The 15,030-nt window shown below is 44.9% G+C and overlaps 1 protein-coding gene across 9 annotated transcripts in view; it reads left to right on the top strand.

Moving 5' to 3' along the window:
• ULK4 (unc-51 like kinase 4) overlaps positions 1 to 15,030 on the top strand; it is a 528,243-nt gene that overhangs the window by 346,423 nt on the left and 166,790 nt on the right. For 8 of the 9 annotated variants that reach the window (XM_060402096.1, XM_060402095.1, XM_060402097.1 and 5 more), the window contains one exon: positions 11,711 to 11,877. In XM_060402096.1, coding sequence (XP_060258079.1) covers positions 11,711 to 11,877 — 167 coding nt within the window. Of the gene's footprint in view, positions 1 to 11,710; positions 11,878 to 15,030 lie in introns of those variants that run through there. The other variant, XM_042235871.2, reaches the window with a different exon arrangement.

Below are 15,030 nucleotides of genomic sequence, written 5' to 3'. Positions count from 1 at the left end.
AGTGAGGCAGTAATTTCAGAGCACAGGGTTATGAATTGGCTAGTCGTCCTCACGAAGCAAGATGTATTCAGTGTCCCTCTCCTGACTGGGGAAAGCCAGGCCCTCAGGGGCCCTCAGTGTTTGGGAGTGACTGGTGTGGGGTGAGGGCTTAAGGGGAGAGTGGACTCCAGAGGAGAAAGTGAACTGAAGCTCCAGGACAGAGGAGTCAGAATTGAGAGGGCCAACGCAGGAGGGGGATGAAGGCCGGGACCAGGCGCTGGACTGGCCTTGGGCACAGTGTGGACACCCAGGGCCTTTTAGGAAGCCCCTCTGCCAGCCTGTGTAGGCACGTTGGACAAAGGTTCACAGACTAGAATAACAGAGGCAAAGGCCAGCTCTTAGATGGCTCAGCCATTCTTAACCTCAGAAAAGTTTGGACGTATTATCCTCTGGGGCTGTTTCTGTGTGTGGCTGGCAGCTCCTTCACTTTGGCCTAGAACCTGCTGTCCACAGACATCTCTGTTTATCCTTCATTGTGTTCAGAATGACATCACCACTTGCACCCTCAATGTTTAAAAGACGGCTTTTAATTCAGCTGACGTGGTGTGACTCTGGTGGTTTTGGTGGTTAAGCATTGGTCAACTTGGGAAAAACGAAACCATTTCCCCACATTGAATTGCACAGATGTTCTTACACTCCTCTTCCAGATTGTCTATTCAGGTTGACTCTGATGGACCCTGGTGGAAATGACCACATGTTTGTTTGAGGTAAACGTGGGATTATCTGCAAGGAAGCCTCTATCTGGGGAGGTTACCCTTGGATTTAGAGCATTGTTTTCAAATCATTAATGATAGAAAGGAAAAGTACTTTCAAAAGCTTGGTATTTCAAAGTGTACTCTCACATTTTTTCTCTGCTCCAACAGATTTTGAGAAAGTAATAGTATAATAAGGACAAAATGACCTTGGCTGGAGTGACCAAAGTTGGAAGCAGCTCATGCATGTTAATATTTCTGGAACATTAAATACTTGGAAATAACTAATGGGGATGGCTCCTTTAGAGATTTGCTTATACTTCAGTTCAGTTGCTCAGTCGTGTCCAAATCTGTGACTCCATGGATTGCAGCACGCCAGGCGTCCCTGTCCCATCACCAACTCCCAGAGCTTGCTGAAACTCATATCTATCGAGTTGGTGATGCCATCCAACCATCTCATCCTCTGTCATCCCCTTCTCCTCCCACCTTCAATCTTTCCCAGCATCAGGATCTTTTCCAATGAGTCAGTTCTTCACATCAGGTGGCCAAAGTATTTGCTTCAGCATCAGTCCTTCCAATGAATATTGAGGACTGATTTCCTTTAGGATGGACTGGTTGGATCTCCTTGGAGTCCAAGGGACTCTCAGGAGTCTTCTCCAGCACCACAGTTCAAAAGCATCAATTCTTCAGCACTCAGCTTTCTTTATAGTCCAATTCTCACATCCATACATGACTACTAGAAAAACCATAGCTTTGACTAGATGGACCTTTGTTGGCAAAGTACTGTCTCTGCTTTTTAATATGCTGTCTAGGTTGGTCATAGCTTTTCTTCCAAGGAACAATTGTCTTTTAATTTCATGGCTGCAATCACCATCTGCAGTGATTTTTGAGCCCAGGAAAATAAAGTCTGTCACTATTTCCATTGTTTCCCCCTCTATTTGCCATGAAGTGATGGGACCAGATGCCTTAATGCAGAATAATTCTTGGATTTTTTTTTTTCGAAGAGTTGGTTATGATCCATGTGAAATAGTTATTGCATTTTTTAACTTACTTTTTATTTATTTCAGAGATGTTGGGATGGAATATTATGATGTCATCTGGGAAATGATAGAGCACTATTTAAGTGTCTTTGTACTGGATCTCTAATGGAGATGATAGGCAGGCAAGGCACAGAAACCTTGCTCTTAGCCTCACCTCATACTAGGTCCATCTGGGGCTCGAGAAATAGAGCTGACTGCAAGAAACAGAGTTGTCTGCGAGAAACAGAGTTGGCTGTGGCTTTCCCTGTATATTTGCCTCTGTGTTGAAATTTCACTCTTGGATCTTAACCCCTTTGTGCAGGAGTACCTTCTCTTCCTTGCACGGAGATGGAAGCCATCTAGCCTGAGGGGGATGGTAGGGGATACAGCAGGGGCTGTGCATTTGCCCCAGGAGGTCTGAAGCAGAGCTGACCTAAGCCAGAGGTGGTGGTGGTTCTTGTTTAGTTGCTAGGTCTTGTCCAGCTCTTTGCAACCCCATGGACTGCAGCATGCCAGGCTTCCCTGTCCTTCTGTCTGCCAGAGTTTGCTCAGACTCATGTCCATTGAGTCAGTGATGCCCTCCAACCATCTCATCTTCTGCTGCCCCTTTCTCCTCTTGCCCTGTCTTTCCCAGCATCAGGGTCTTTTCCAGCATCAGGGTCTTTTCCAATGGGTCAGTTCTTTGCACCAGTGGGCCAGAGTGCTGAAGCTTCAGCATCAGTCCTTCCAATGAATTTTCAGGGTTGATTTCTTTTAGGATTGACTGGTTTGATCTTGCAGTCCAAGGGACTCTCAAGAGTCTTCTCCAGCACCACAATTGGAAAGCATCAATTCATTGGCACTCAGCCTTCTTTATGGTCCAACTCTCACATCCTTATATGACTGCTGGAAAAATTATAGCTTTGACTATATGGACCTTTGTCAGAGAAGTGATGTCTTTCCTTTTTAGTATCCTGTCTAGGTTTGTCATAAGTGTGACTCTCTCTGGGGCCTGAGTGAAAAGGAGAGGACACCTCCTCCCAAGACAACAACAAAAGGCATGGCTAGGCCACTCCCAGGGGCTCAGGCCTCTGCCTCCGCTGTATTGTCCTTGGCCTTCTTGGGGCAGAGGGAGGTAGACGAGAGTCAAACCCATGTGCCTGCTGATGGTGGTTCCCACCTCACTGGGGAGATCACAACTCTGGCAGTGTCCTGGGACTTCCTTCCATCTCTTTGGAGGTAGGGGGTCTTTCTCTTGACTGGAGAGAAGGAAAGTGTAGACACAGGGAATGTCACCTTCCTTTCCTTCCCTTCACCACCTCCTTGGACGTATTCCTTCACTTTAGGACAATGTGTCCTGTGTGAGGTCGTTCACAGCGCTCTGCCTGTACTAACAGTCTTATCCTTGGGTCCTGTGGCTCAGGCGAGGGGACTCAGGGGCTCCCTCCTCGGCCCCCGCAGTGGTTGGGCAACTGGTGTGGTCAGCATTATGCAAATGCCAGTCTACACTCCCCTTCCTTCCAAGAAGCTCTATTTCCTAACTCCCTCTATGGGGAAATTTTGGATAGCATGGAAGCAAAATGTCAGAACCTATGTGGTTTGTGGGACATGTAACACGGAAGCTTTGGCAACTTGCACACTGACTTCAGGGCATAGGACCCTACAGACTTTACCAGCGAGTCATCGGGGACCTGGAAGCGAGCCAGTCGGTGAACTTTTCTCAGGCTTCGACCTGTGTCATCTCTACACCCTTGGCACCATTTTTCTGACTGATGCAACTCATCCATTGATACCTGTGACATTATGTTATCGTGGTTCTTCTTCTGTTATGTTGGCGCCTTTGCCTCCATTTCTCCTATAAATCCCTTTCCTGTCTAGGGTCCACTCGCCCTTAGGAACTTTCCCACCCTCCCCAGTCATCTTCCACCTCTCTTTATCCAGTCTGACTGCTACCCGATTTCTATGCTTTCATTTCCAACTACCTTTGGACTCTGGCGTCTGGATGAAACTCAGTATATCTTGAAAACTAACTTATTGTTCCTAGAAAACTCACTTGCTCGCTTTTTCCGGTGAGAGTCTGGTTTTTCTCTTTCCAGGGCTTTTTGGCTGCACCTCACTGTTGCCACAAAGTCACAAATCACACTTGTTAAGTCACGTTTCCTCCTCCTCCTTGTTTCCCACCACACCAGTACTTGGTCATGGCCAAATTGCAAAGGCCCCCTCTTTGATTTTCTGGTCTCAGTTCCCCGCTGGCTGCTCCTAGAGGCTCCATGGTATTTCTAAAAGTCCGTGGACCTCAAGAGTTATAATATATGTAGGTCCAGATCACTTGGTGATTTCTGTTTGCTTGGTGACCTTGAACTGGTTACTTAAATGCTGTGAGGTTTTGTTTTCCCTTATACAAAGTGGAGACAACAGCATCTGGATAATAAGCTCCCCTGGAGCTGTTAGAGAATTCAGATGAAATATGACATGTAAAAAGCCCAGTAAAGGTTCATTGCCAGGCAGAAAGCCGGTGCTCAGTTAAACACTGCTCTCATCCTGGTGGAGGCCACACCCCCTGCTTCCCTTGACTTCCTCCACCCTGCCCAGTCTATCCCAATCAATTTTATTTTTAGCTGTTTTAACCTAGAGCCTGTTACACAGAGTGAAGCAAGTCAAAAAGATATTGATATTGTGTATCAATGCACATATACGTGTGCTTTGCCGCTCAGTCCTGTCTGACTCTTTGCAACCTAGTGGTCTGTAGCCTGTCTGGCTCCCCTGTCCATGGGGATTCTCCAGGCAGGAGTACTGGAGTGGGGTGCCAGGCCCTTCTCCGGGGATCTTCCCAATCCAGGGATCGAACCCAGGTCTCCCGCATTGGAGGCGGATTCTTTACCATCTGAGCCACCAGGGAGGGAAGCCCATGCATGTATATGGATCTAGAAGAGTGGTATTGACGAGCCTTTTGTGGGGTAGGAATAGAAACACAGATGCAGAGAATGGACTGTGGGCATAGCAGGGGAAAGAGAAGAGGCTGAACTAAGAGAGTTTGATGTATACACACACCGCCATGTGTAAAGGAGACCGCGAGGGGGCGCCCAGGCCAGTGCTCTGTGATGGCCCGGAGGGGTGGGATGTGGGTGGGGAGAGGGAGGCTTAAGACAGAACGGATGCATGTATACTTAAAGCTGACTCACACTGTTGTGCAGCAGAAACCAATACAGGCAATTATCCTCCAATTCAAAATAGATTATAAAAACGGTCAGGGACTTCCCTGGTGGCGCAGACGGTAACGCGTCTGTCTACATTGCAGGAGACCCAGGTTCGATCCCTGGGTTGGGAAGATCCCCTGGAGAAGGAAATGGCAATCCACTCCAGGACTATTGCCTGGAAAATCCCATGGACAGAGGAGCCTGGTAGGCTACAGTCTACCGGATCGTAAAGAGTCGGACACAACTGAGTGACTTCATTATACTATATGGTTTGTATACAGTGAAACAAACATCTTATATTTATACCTTATATATTATATATATCATATATATGCATTTCTGAGAAATGCATACATTTCTGTAACCAACACCTCATTAAAGTAGAGAACATTTCTGTCACCTTAGAAAGTTCTGTCCTGCCCTTCCCTCGGAAGCAACTACTATTCTCTCTTCAATCAATATAGATGAGTTTTTCTTGAAACGTATTCTTACAACTGAATTTATGCACCTCATTTTTTCTGGTGTCTGTCTCTCGGCCCTGTTGGTTTTTTGAGATTCAGCCATGTTGTGGGATTCAGTGGCTCATTCCTTTGCATTGCTGAGGAGTTCTCCGTTGTATGAATGGACCTCTGTTTGTTCATCTGTTCTCCTGGTGGTGGACAGCTGGGCTATTTCCAATGTGGGGCTATTTTGATTACAGGTCTAATGAGTCTTTTTTGTGAATATATGTTTTCATTTTACTTGGATAAACCCCTAAGAGTAGAATTGCTAGATAATATGGTAAAAAAAAAAAATTTGTTTTTTTAAAAAAACTGTCAACTGTTTCCCATTAGCCATGCCTGTGAGTTCTGGTCATTCTGCGTCTGCACCACCAGTTGGTGTTGTCGGGTTTTTTAATTTTGATTATTTCTGTTTGTGTGGTGGTATCTCACTGTGACTTTCATTTTCATTCTCCAGATGGCTAACGGTGTTGAACACTTTTCATGTGCTTTTTGATGTTATCTTTTGTAAACTAAGTGTTCAAGGCTTTTACCCATTTTAAAAATTGGATATTTCAGTTTGTTATTGTTGAGTTTAGGAATTGCTTATATGTTCTGAATATAAGTTCTTAGATGTGTAATTTATAAATTTTTCTGCTAGTCTTTGGCCTGTCTTTTTCCTAACTCTAGCGGTAAAGAACCCCCCCTCCCAATTCAGAAGACAGAAAATGCAGGTTTCATCCCTGAGTTGGGAAGATCCCCTGGAGGAGGGCAGGGCAACCCACTCCAGTAGTCTTGTGTAGAGGATCTCATGGACAGAGGAGCCCGGTGGGCTAAGGTCCATAGCATTGCAAAGAGTTGGACACAACTGAAGCGACGTAGCACGCATTTCTTAATAGTGTCTCTTAACTTGCACAAGTTTTAATTTTTGATGTAGTGTAATTTTTCCACTTTCAAATGATGAAAGGACTTTTTGAATCCTAAAAACTCTTGCCTACCTCTTAGTTACGAAGATCTTCTCTTACATTTTCTTCTGAAACTTTTATAATTCTAGCTTTTATGTTTAGATTTGAGGTTTGCCTGAGATTAATTTTTGAATATTATGTGAGATAGTGGTCAAGCACCTTTTTTTCTCTCAAACAGATAATCAGTTTTTCTATTCTCTTTCATTGAAAATAATTTCATTTTTCTAAAGAATTCCCTTGTTGCAAATCATTTAACCTCATAGATGAGGGTCCATTTCTGGAATCTGAAAGTTGAAATATCTGCATGAACTCATTAATTTTTTCTCTGTCTAAAAGGTATATACTTATCTCTGTCCACTTAATCAGTAGCCCAGTAGCAATGCGTGTGTCTCATGCTCAGACCATGGTCTCTGAATACCCTTCTCATTAAAAGAAACCAGGATTCCTTGGAGAAGTAGCTAATGCCCAGTCTTAGGCAGTAATTCATAAGGTGAACTTGGGACATAGTATCTTAGCAGAAGGTAGGACACTTTAAAGGGCTCTCAGTGACCAAAAATGGAACAAGTTTACCATAAAAGAATAATGATTGAAATCAATTAATATTCATAAGATATGTTATTTAAAAATCTATTACATTCACAAATATGCTCCATGCTGCTGCTACTGCTGCTAAGTCGCTTCAGTCGTGTCCCACTCTGTGCGACCCCATAGATGGCAGCCCAACAGGCTCCGCCATCCCTGGGATTCTCCAGGCAAGAACATTGGAGTGGGTTGCCATTTCCTTCTCCAAAGCATGAAAGGGAAAAGTGAAAGTGAAGTTGCTCAGTCGTGTCCGACTCTTAGTGACCCCATGGACTGCAGCCTACCAGGCTCCTCTGTCCATGGGATTTTCCAGGTAAGAGGACTGGAGTGGGGTGCCATTGCCTTCTCCGTAGTGAACTGATTAGTAACTTCAGTAATTGCTAGCCACTTTGCTCACATTTGGGACCTCCAAACACTACAAAATCACTTCTGGAAACAGGCAGATGATAACAAAGAGACATTGATCAAGCATCTACCTTGCCCTTCCCTTACAAACCACATTGACAAAGTTCTTTACAGAAGAAAACCAGCTCAAAAAATACAGAAGGACTGAGAGAATTTGAAAATTATGTATTGCCGTGTCTAACGGAATAATGGGACTGGACACAGGACATTAGTAGATAATGTTTGATGGGGAAGTTTATACTGGATAGGTTGGGCTAACAATCCCTGAACCCATAGGTCAATTTTAACATCGTTAAGGGTGGAATTCCAGTTGAGCTGTTTCAAATCCTGAAAGATGATGCCGTAAAAGTGCTGCACTCAGTATGCCAGCAGATTTGGAAAACTCAGCAGTGGCCACAGGACTGGAAAAGGTCAGTTTTCATTCCAATCCCAAGGAAGGGCAATGCCAAAGAATGCTCAAACTACCGCACAATTGCACTCATCTCACACGCTAGTAAAGTAATGCTCAAAATTGTCCAAGCCAGGCTTCAGCAATACGTGAACCATGAACTCCCTGATGTTCAAGCTGGTTTTAGAAAAGGCAGAGGAACCAGAGATCAAATTGCCAATATCTGCTGGATCATGGAAAAAGCAAGAGAGTTCCAGAAAAACATCTACTTCTGCTTTATTGACTGTGCCAAAGCCTTTGACTATGTGGATCACAATAAACTGTGGAAAATTTTGAAAGAGATGGGAATACCAGACCACCTGACCTGCCTCTTGAGAAATCTGTATGCAGGTCAGGAAGCAACAGTTAGAAGTGGACACGGAACAACAGACTGGTTCCAAATAGGAAAAGGAGTGTGTCAAGGCTGTATATTGTCACCCTGCTTATTTAACTTCTATGCAGAGTACATCATGAGAAACGCTGGACTGGAAGAAACACAAGCTGGAATCAAGATTGCCGGGAGAAATATCAATAACCTCAGATATGCAGATGACACCACCCTTATGGCAGAAAGTGAACAGGAACTAAAAAGCCTCTTGATGAAAGTGAAAGAGGAGAGTGAAAAGGTTGGCTTAAAGCTCAACATTCAGAAAACGAAGATCATGGCATCTGGTCCCATCACTTCACGGGAAATAGATGGGGAAACAGTGGAAACAGTGTCAGACTTTATTTTTGGGGGCTGCAAAATCACTGCAGATGGTGACTGCAGCCATGAAATTAAAAGACGCTTACTCCTTGGAAGAAAAGTTATGACCAACCTAGATAGTATATTCAAAAGCAGAGACATTACTTTGCCAGCAAAGGTTCATCTAGTCAAGGCTGTTTTTTCCTGTGGTCATGTATGGATGTGAGAGTTGGACTGTGATGAAAGCTGAGCGCCGAAGAATTGATGCTTTTGAACTGTGGTGTTGGAGAAGACTCTTGAGAGTCCCTTGGACTGCAAGGAGATCCAACCAGCCCATTCTGAAGGAGATCAGCCCTGGGATTTCTTTGGAGGGAAGAAAGAAATCTTTTGGAGGGAAATCTTTTGATACTGAAGCTGAAACTCCAGTACTTTGGCCACGTCATGCGAAGAGTTGACTCATTGGAAAAGACTGTAATGCTGGGAGGGATTGGGGGCAGGAGGAGAAGGGGACGACAGAGGATGAGATGGCTGGATGGCATCACGGACTCGATGGCCATGAGTCGGAGTGAACTCCGGGAGTTGGTGATGGACAGGGAGGCCTGGCGTGCTGTGATTCATGGGGTCGTAATGAGCCGGACACGACTGAGCGACTGAATTGAACTGAAGGTGGAACAGACAGTGTATCCCTCCAGATGGAATGCTACATGGAATACAGAATGCCCAGTTCTAAGTATTATTGCCAAAATAATCAAAACGGAAGTAAGTCTAGTGTCTGGGTCTAATTACCAGTTTATAGGAAATGCACGGTTACAGGAGCAGCACTCCAAGAACCTCCATAGGAGAAATATCCTCATCTCTCCAACAAATAAATGGCATGAAAAAGGTAGGGAAAGCACTGTTAGAGGTTCAAGGAGACTTAAGACAATGGCAAACCGTTGATAATTATTGAAGAAGGTGATAAGGATTCATTTTTCTAAAATTTCTCATGACTTTCTTTGTTTTCATAATATTTTAAACAAGAAAAATGTGTGTTTTCATCTTCGGTGAAAGTTCTGTGAAGAACACTGACTGAGATAGGCCTCTTACATCATATCAACGGGCTGTGCTGGCGTTATCACGGTTGTGAAGAAAGATTTAGGTCATACTTCATTTCTAATCTCATACGAGCACCTTCTGCGACAGGAGGTGACTTCTGTGTCTGTAGTCAGAGCTTGGCGTCTGTTGTCTTTTTTCCTTCACACAACAAGCTGGAGCGTCCAGCCCAGGAGGGATTTGATTGCATTCATGGTTTGCATTTCTTCCTTGAAGACTGATTGAAACTGAGGAAGAGCACCGTTGTTCATCATCTGTTTAGTCTGAGCGAAGCAGCACGCTGATGGGCATCCAGCGGTCAGTGCCTCCTTCTGACGGGCTGTGTCCTTCTCTGCTGTTCACATCGCTGGGCCCCCTGCTCCTCTGATCATCAGCACGCTGTGTCACAAAGTGATGGTGAACTCCACAGAGGAAGACATCTTCTCCTGCAGCCTGTGTTTACCGAATACTACTCTCTGAGTTCTCCCGATTAACAAACAGTGGTGTGATGGTTTCTGGTGAACAGTGAAGGGACTCAGCCATACTTATACATGGATCCATTCTGCCCCGAAACCCCGCCCCCATCCAGGCTGCCACATAACGGTGAGCAGAGCTCCCTGTGCTACACTGTAGGTCCTCCTTGGTCATCCATTTTAAATACAGGAGCAGGTACATGTCCATCCCAAACTCCCGAACTATCCCTTCCCCCCAGTCTTTCTCCCCACCCCACCCCAGCAACCTCTTTTTAAAGCCCTTCTACTCTCCCTGCAGCTCACAAACGCCAAGAGCTGATTCATAGCCTGCCCTTGAGCGATGCCTTGTAACTCACAGGAGAATGCCTGCCAGTGTGATGCACATATCTTAACAGTTGCTCTTCTTTACCACGTGTCCTTGGTGACTTGTACTGTCAAACCTTGTCTTTCAATAGAGAAATTTTGCTATTAATTCATTAGCAGATTGCTTTCCCTTCAAATATATTTATTTTCAATTTGTGATTGTGCCAGTTTTCACCACAAGGAGTACAACCTTGATTGATGCCCTGTAATTTTGGTTTCTCTCTGCCTTTAGTGACAGAATTAATTGCTTTGTAGTCTAATTACTTTGCACTTGTCTAGGAAAACCAGATTGGTTTACTGGAAATGACAGTGTGCAATGTTTGGGAAAGATAGCAGAGCTTGGATGGCTGTGCTTGGCAGAGCTTCCGTCCAGTTGATCATCTGAAAACTAGGGACAAATGGATTGCAGGCCCAATAAATAAATGGATTGCAGGTCCAGCTTACAACACATGTCATATTTCCTTACCCTGTTTTTTTCCCAGTTTGCTTGTGTAGAATAGCTATATTTGAAGATCCACTTTTTCTGGAACATTCAGACGATGATGATCTCTTCAGACTGAAGGACCCCCTCACCATTTCGATTTATGGCATTTCATGTTGTCTTTTCATCACTTTTGCATCTGAATCATTTGGGGAATTCAAAGCATAACTTTACATAACCAAAACAATACAGAACACCAGCTTAAATGTATTTGTTGTAACAAGTACATCAAACTGAAAGTTGATGAAGACCAACCACACAGTAAATATGAAGTTTGCAGAGACAAAATGATAGAACCTGGCAATTTCTCAATTTGACATTGCTTGAAATCATTATGTTACATTTCATAGTTTTTAGAATGCATGTGGAAAAAGCACTGCTTTGCTTTATCTTCTTGAGGTGACCCAGTTACTTGTCAATCCTGGTAGGTCCTTGGATTCACCTGTGGTCACCGAGCCATCCCATGAAGCACTGTGCCTTTGAACAGAACCTGGGGACAGAATGTTCACGCTCAGCACATTTTCCTCCAGTGTCAGCGACTCTTCTGTCCCTGTGAAACCGGTCCATGTAGGATAGTGTTTTTCAAAGCGTAATTTGGGGAACCCTCCCATCAGAATCACCTGGGGTGCTTTTTAGCCAGTGTATTCCTAGGCCTCAACCTCAGGCTCCTAGGCAGTCTCCCTGGGAGTGGGGGCTGGGGACCTGCATTTTCAAAACCTTTCCCAGGTATGTGGAAGGACTGTTCAGAGTTTACAGAATGTAGAATACATGTGCCTGTTCTGTTGGCTTCATGTGACACGTTATTCTTACGTTCTGTGATGACAGCTTTGCCCTTCTCCTATTTTACACTCAGGACTGGTCCGTCACGTCTGCAGCCTGTTCACTGAAACTGCCACGCTGTGTTTGGATGTGGACAACAAAAGCAACAACGAGACTGCAGCCGCCTTGCTGTCCTCCCTGCTGGACATTCTGCACAGCATGCTGACCTACACCTCCGGGGTTGTGCGGCTGGCTCTGCAGGTAGAGGACCCCTTCCCCCGCCTTTCCAACAACCCTGCACCACGTCCCACATTCTCATCATTCTTCTTTCCCTCATCATCCTCTAATGTGTCCTTTGGTTTGAGAAAGAGCATATGATTTGACAGTCATCTTTGGGTGACCAATGTCAGACAGCTAATTTGGATATGAAAAGAAAGCAGGAGGGGCCAAAGGCTTAGTGAGCACTTACTAGGGAACTGCCAGCAACTCAAGAGGTCATTCTCACTGTGGGGTTGGCCACGCGCTATGCAGTCTTCACTGTCCGGAGGTGGTGCTCCCGCCTCCTCCAGCAGTACAAGTTAGCTAGTGAGGAGTGATGGATTGAGTTATCAGGCGTGCACACACATGCACATACATGTAATATGAATATAGGTGCATAGATACACACACATGTGCATGCATATACCCTGCACTTGCTTCCTTTTATGAGCAATAATGTGAAATTGCAGGATGCTTTTGAGGACTAGAGGTGTGTATTTAGTGGCCATGGAAAAGTCAGGTTGCCCCAGACTGTAACCTGGCTTTGTGGTCTGAGACAGGAAGGGCATATGAGTTCATCAGGTACTTTCTGGGCCAGGGGTTAGCTCTCACCACATGCCTGTCTCCTCTCATGTTTTATCTAACCAGCTGAGTCAGCTGATACGTAGGTCACATGTTAGGACACGGCCAATAGGAATTCATTGTTGTATTTGGAGTCCCAGTTAAGTTGCAAGTGCTGTGTGTCACTGGTAGCATACCGGCCTGGATAGAGGCAGAAGCTGAGGTTGGAAGCAGACCGTCCTGATACCTTGCTGAGAGTCATAATTCAGTTTAGTTCAGTCGCTCAGTCGTGTCCGACTCTTTGCGACCCCGTGAATTGCAGCACGCCAGGCCTCCCTGTCCATCACCAACTCCCAGAGTTCACTCAGACTCACGTCCATCGAGTCAGTGATGCCATCCAGCCATCTCATCCTCCATCGTCCCCTTCTCCTCCTGCCCCCAATCCCTCCCAGCACCAGAGTCTTTTCCAATAAGTCAACTCTTCTCATGAGGTGGCCAAAGTACTGGAGCTTCAGCTTTAGCATCATTCCTTCCAAAGAAATCCCAGGGTTGATCTCCCTCAGAATGGACTGGTTGGATCTCCTTGCAGTCCAAGGGACTCTCAAGAGTCTTCTCCAACACCACAGTTCAAAAGCATCAATTCTTCAGCGCTCAGCCTTCTGCATAGTCCAACTCTCACTTCCATACAGGACTACTGGAAAAACCAAAGCCTTGACTAGACGGACCTTAGTCAGCGAAGTAATATCTCTGCATTTGAGTATACTATCTAGGTTGGTCATCACTTTTCTTCCAAGGAGTAAGCGTCTTTTAATTTCATGGCTACAGTCACCATCTGCAGCGATTTTGGAGCCCCCCAAAATAAAGTCTGACACTGTTTCTACTGTTTCCCATCTATTTCCCATGAAGTGATGGGACTGGATGCCATGATCTTCGTTTTCTGAATGTTGAGCTTTAAACCAACTTTTTTGCTCTCCTCTTTTACTTTCATCAAGAGGCTTTTTAGCTCCTCTTCACTTTCTGCCATAAGGGTGGTGTCATCTGCATATCTGAGGTTATTGATATTTCTCCCGGCAATCTTGATTCCATCTTGTGCTTCTTCCAGCCCAGCGTTTCTCATGATGTACTCTGCATAGAAGTTAAAGAAGCAGGGTGACAATATACAGCCTTGACATACTCCTTTTCCTATTTGGAACCAGTCTGTTTTTCCATGTCCAGTTTGAACTGTTGCTTCCTGACCTGCATACAGATTTCTCAAGAGGCAGGTCAGGTGGACTGGTATTCCCATCTCTTTCAGAATTTTCCACAGTTTATTGTGATCCACACAGTCAAAGGCTTTGGCATAGTCAATAAAACAGAAATAGATGTTTTTCTGGAACTCTCTTGCTTTTTCCATGATCCAGCGGATGTTGGCAATTTGATCTCTGGTTCCTCTGCCTTTTCTAAAACCAGCTTGAACATCAGGGAGTCCACGGTTTACGTATTGCTAAAGCCTGGCTTGGAGAATTTTGAGCATTACTTTACTAGCATGTGAGATGAGTACAATTGTGCAGTAGTTTGAGCATTCTTTGGCATTGCCTTTCTTTGGGATTGGAATGAAAACTGACCTTTTCCAGTCCTGTGGCCACTGCTGAGTTTTCCAAATCTGCTGGCATATTGAGTGCAGCACTTGCACAGCATCATCTTTCAGGATTTGAAACAGCTCAACTGGAATTCCATCACCTCCACTAGCTTTGTTCGTAGTGATGCTTTCTAAGGCCCACTTGACTTCACATTCCAAAATGTCTGGCTCTAGATTAATGATCACATCATCGTGATTATCTGGGTCATGAAGATCTTTTTTGTACAGTTCTTCTGTGTATTCTTGCCACCTCTTCTTAATATCTTCTGCTTCTGTTAGGTCCAGACCATTTCTGTCCTTTATCGAGCCCAGTGAAACCAAGCCATGCCTGCAGGGCAACGCAAGATGGGCAGGTCATGGTGGAGAGGTCTGACAGAATGTGGTCCACTGGAGAAGGGAATGGCAAGCCACTTCAGTATTCTTGCCTTGAGAACCCCATGAACAGTATGAAAAGGCAAAAAGATAGGATACCAAAAGAGGAACTCCCCAGATTATTAGGTGCCCAGTATGCTACTGGAGATCAGTAGAGAAATAACCCCAGAAAGAATGAAGGGATGGAGCCAAAGCAAAAACAATACCCATTTGTGCATGTGACTGGTGATAGAAGTAAGATCCGATGCTGTAAAGAGCAATATTGCATAGGAACCTGGAATGTCAGGTCCATGAATCAAGGCAAATTGGAAGTGGTCAAACAAGAGAGGGCAAGGGTGGACGTCGACATTCTAGGAATCAGCAAACTAAAATGGACTGGAATGGGTGAAGTTAACTCAGATGACCATTATATCTACTACTGCGGGCAGGAATCCCTCAGAAGAAATGGAGTAGCTATCATGGTCAACAAAAGAGTCCGAACTGCAGTACTTGGATGCAATCTCAAAAACGACAGAATGATCTCTGTTCGTCTCCAAGGCAAACCATTCAGTATCACAGTTATCCAAGTCTATGCCCCAACCAGTAACGCTGAAGAAACTGAAGTT

The sequence above is a fragment of the Ovis aries genome, chromosome 19, assembly GCF_016772045.2.
Source record: "Ovis aries strain OAR_USU_Benz2616 breed Rambouillet chromosome 19, ARS-UI_Ramb_v3.0, whole genome shotgun sequence".
NCBI classification, from domain to species: Eukaryota; Metazoa; Chordata; class Mammalia; order Artiodactyla; family Bovidae; genus Ovis; species Ovis aries.
This window is presented reverse-complemented; position numbering and strand designations above follow the sequence as displayed.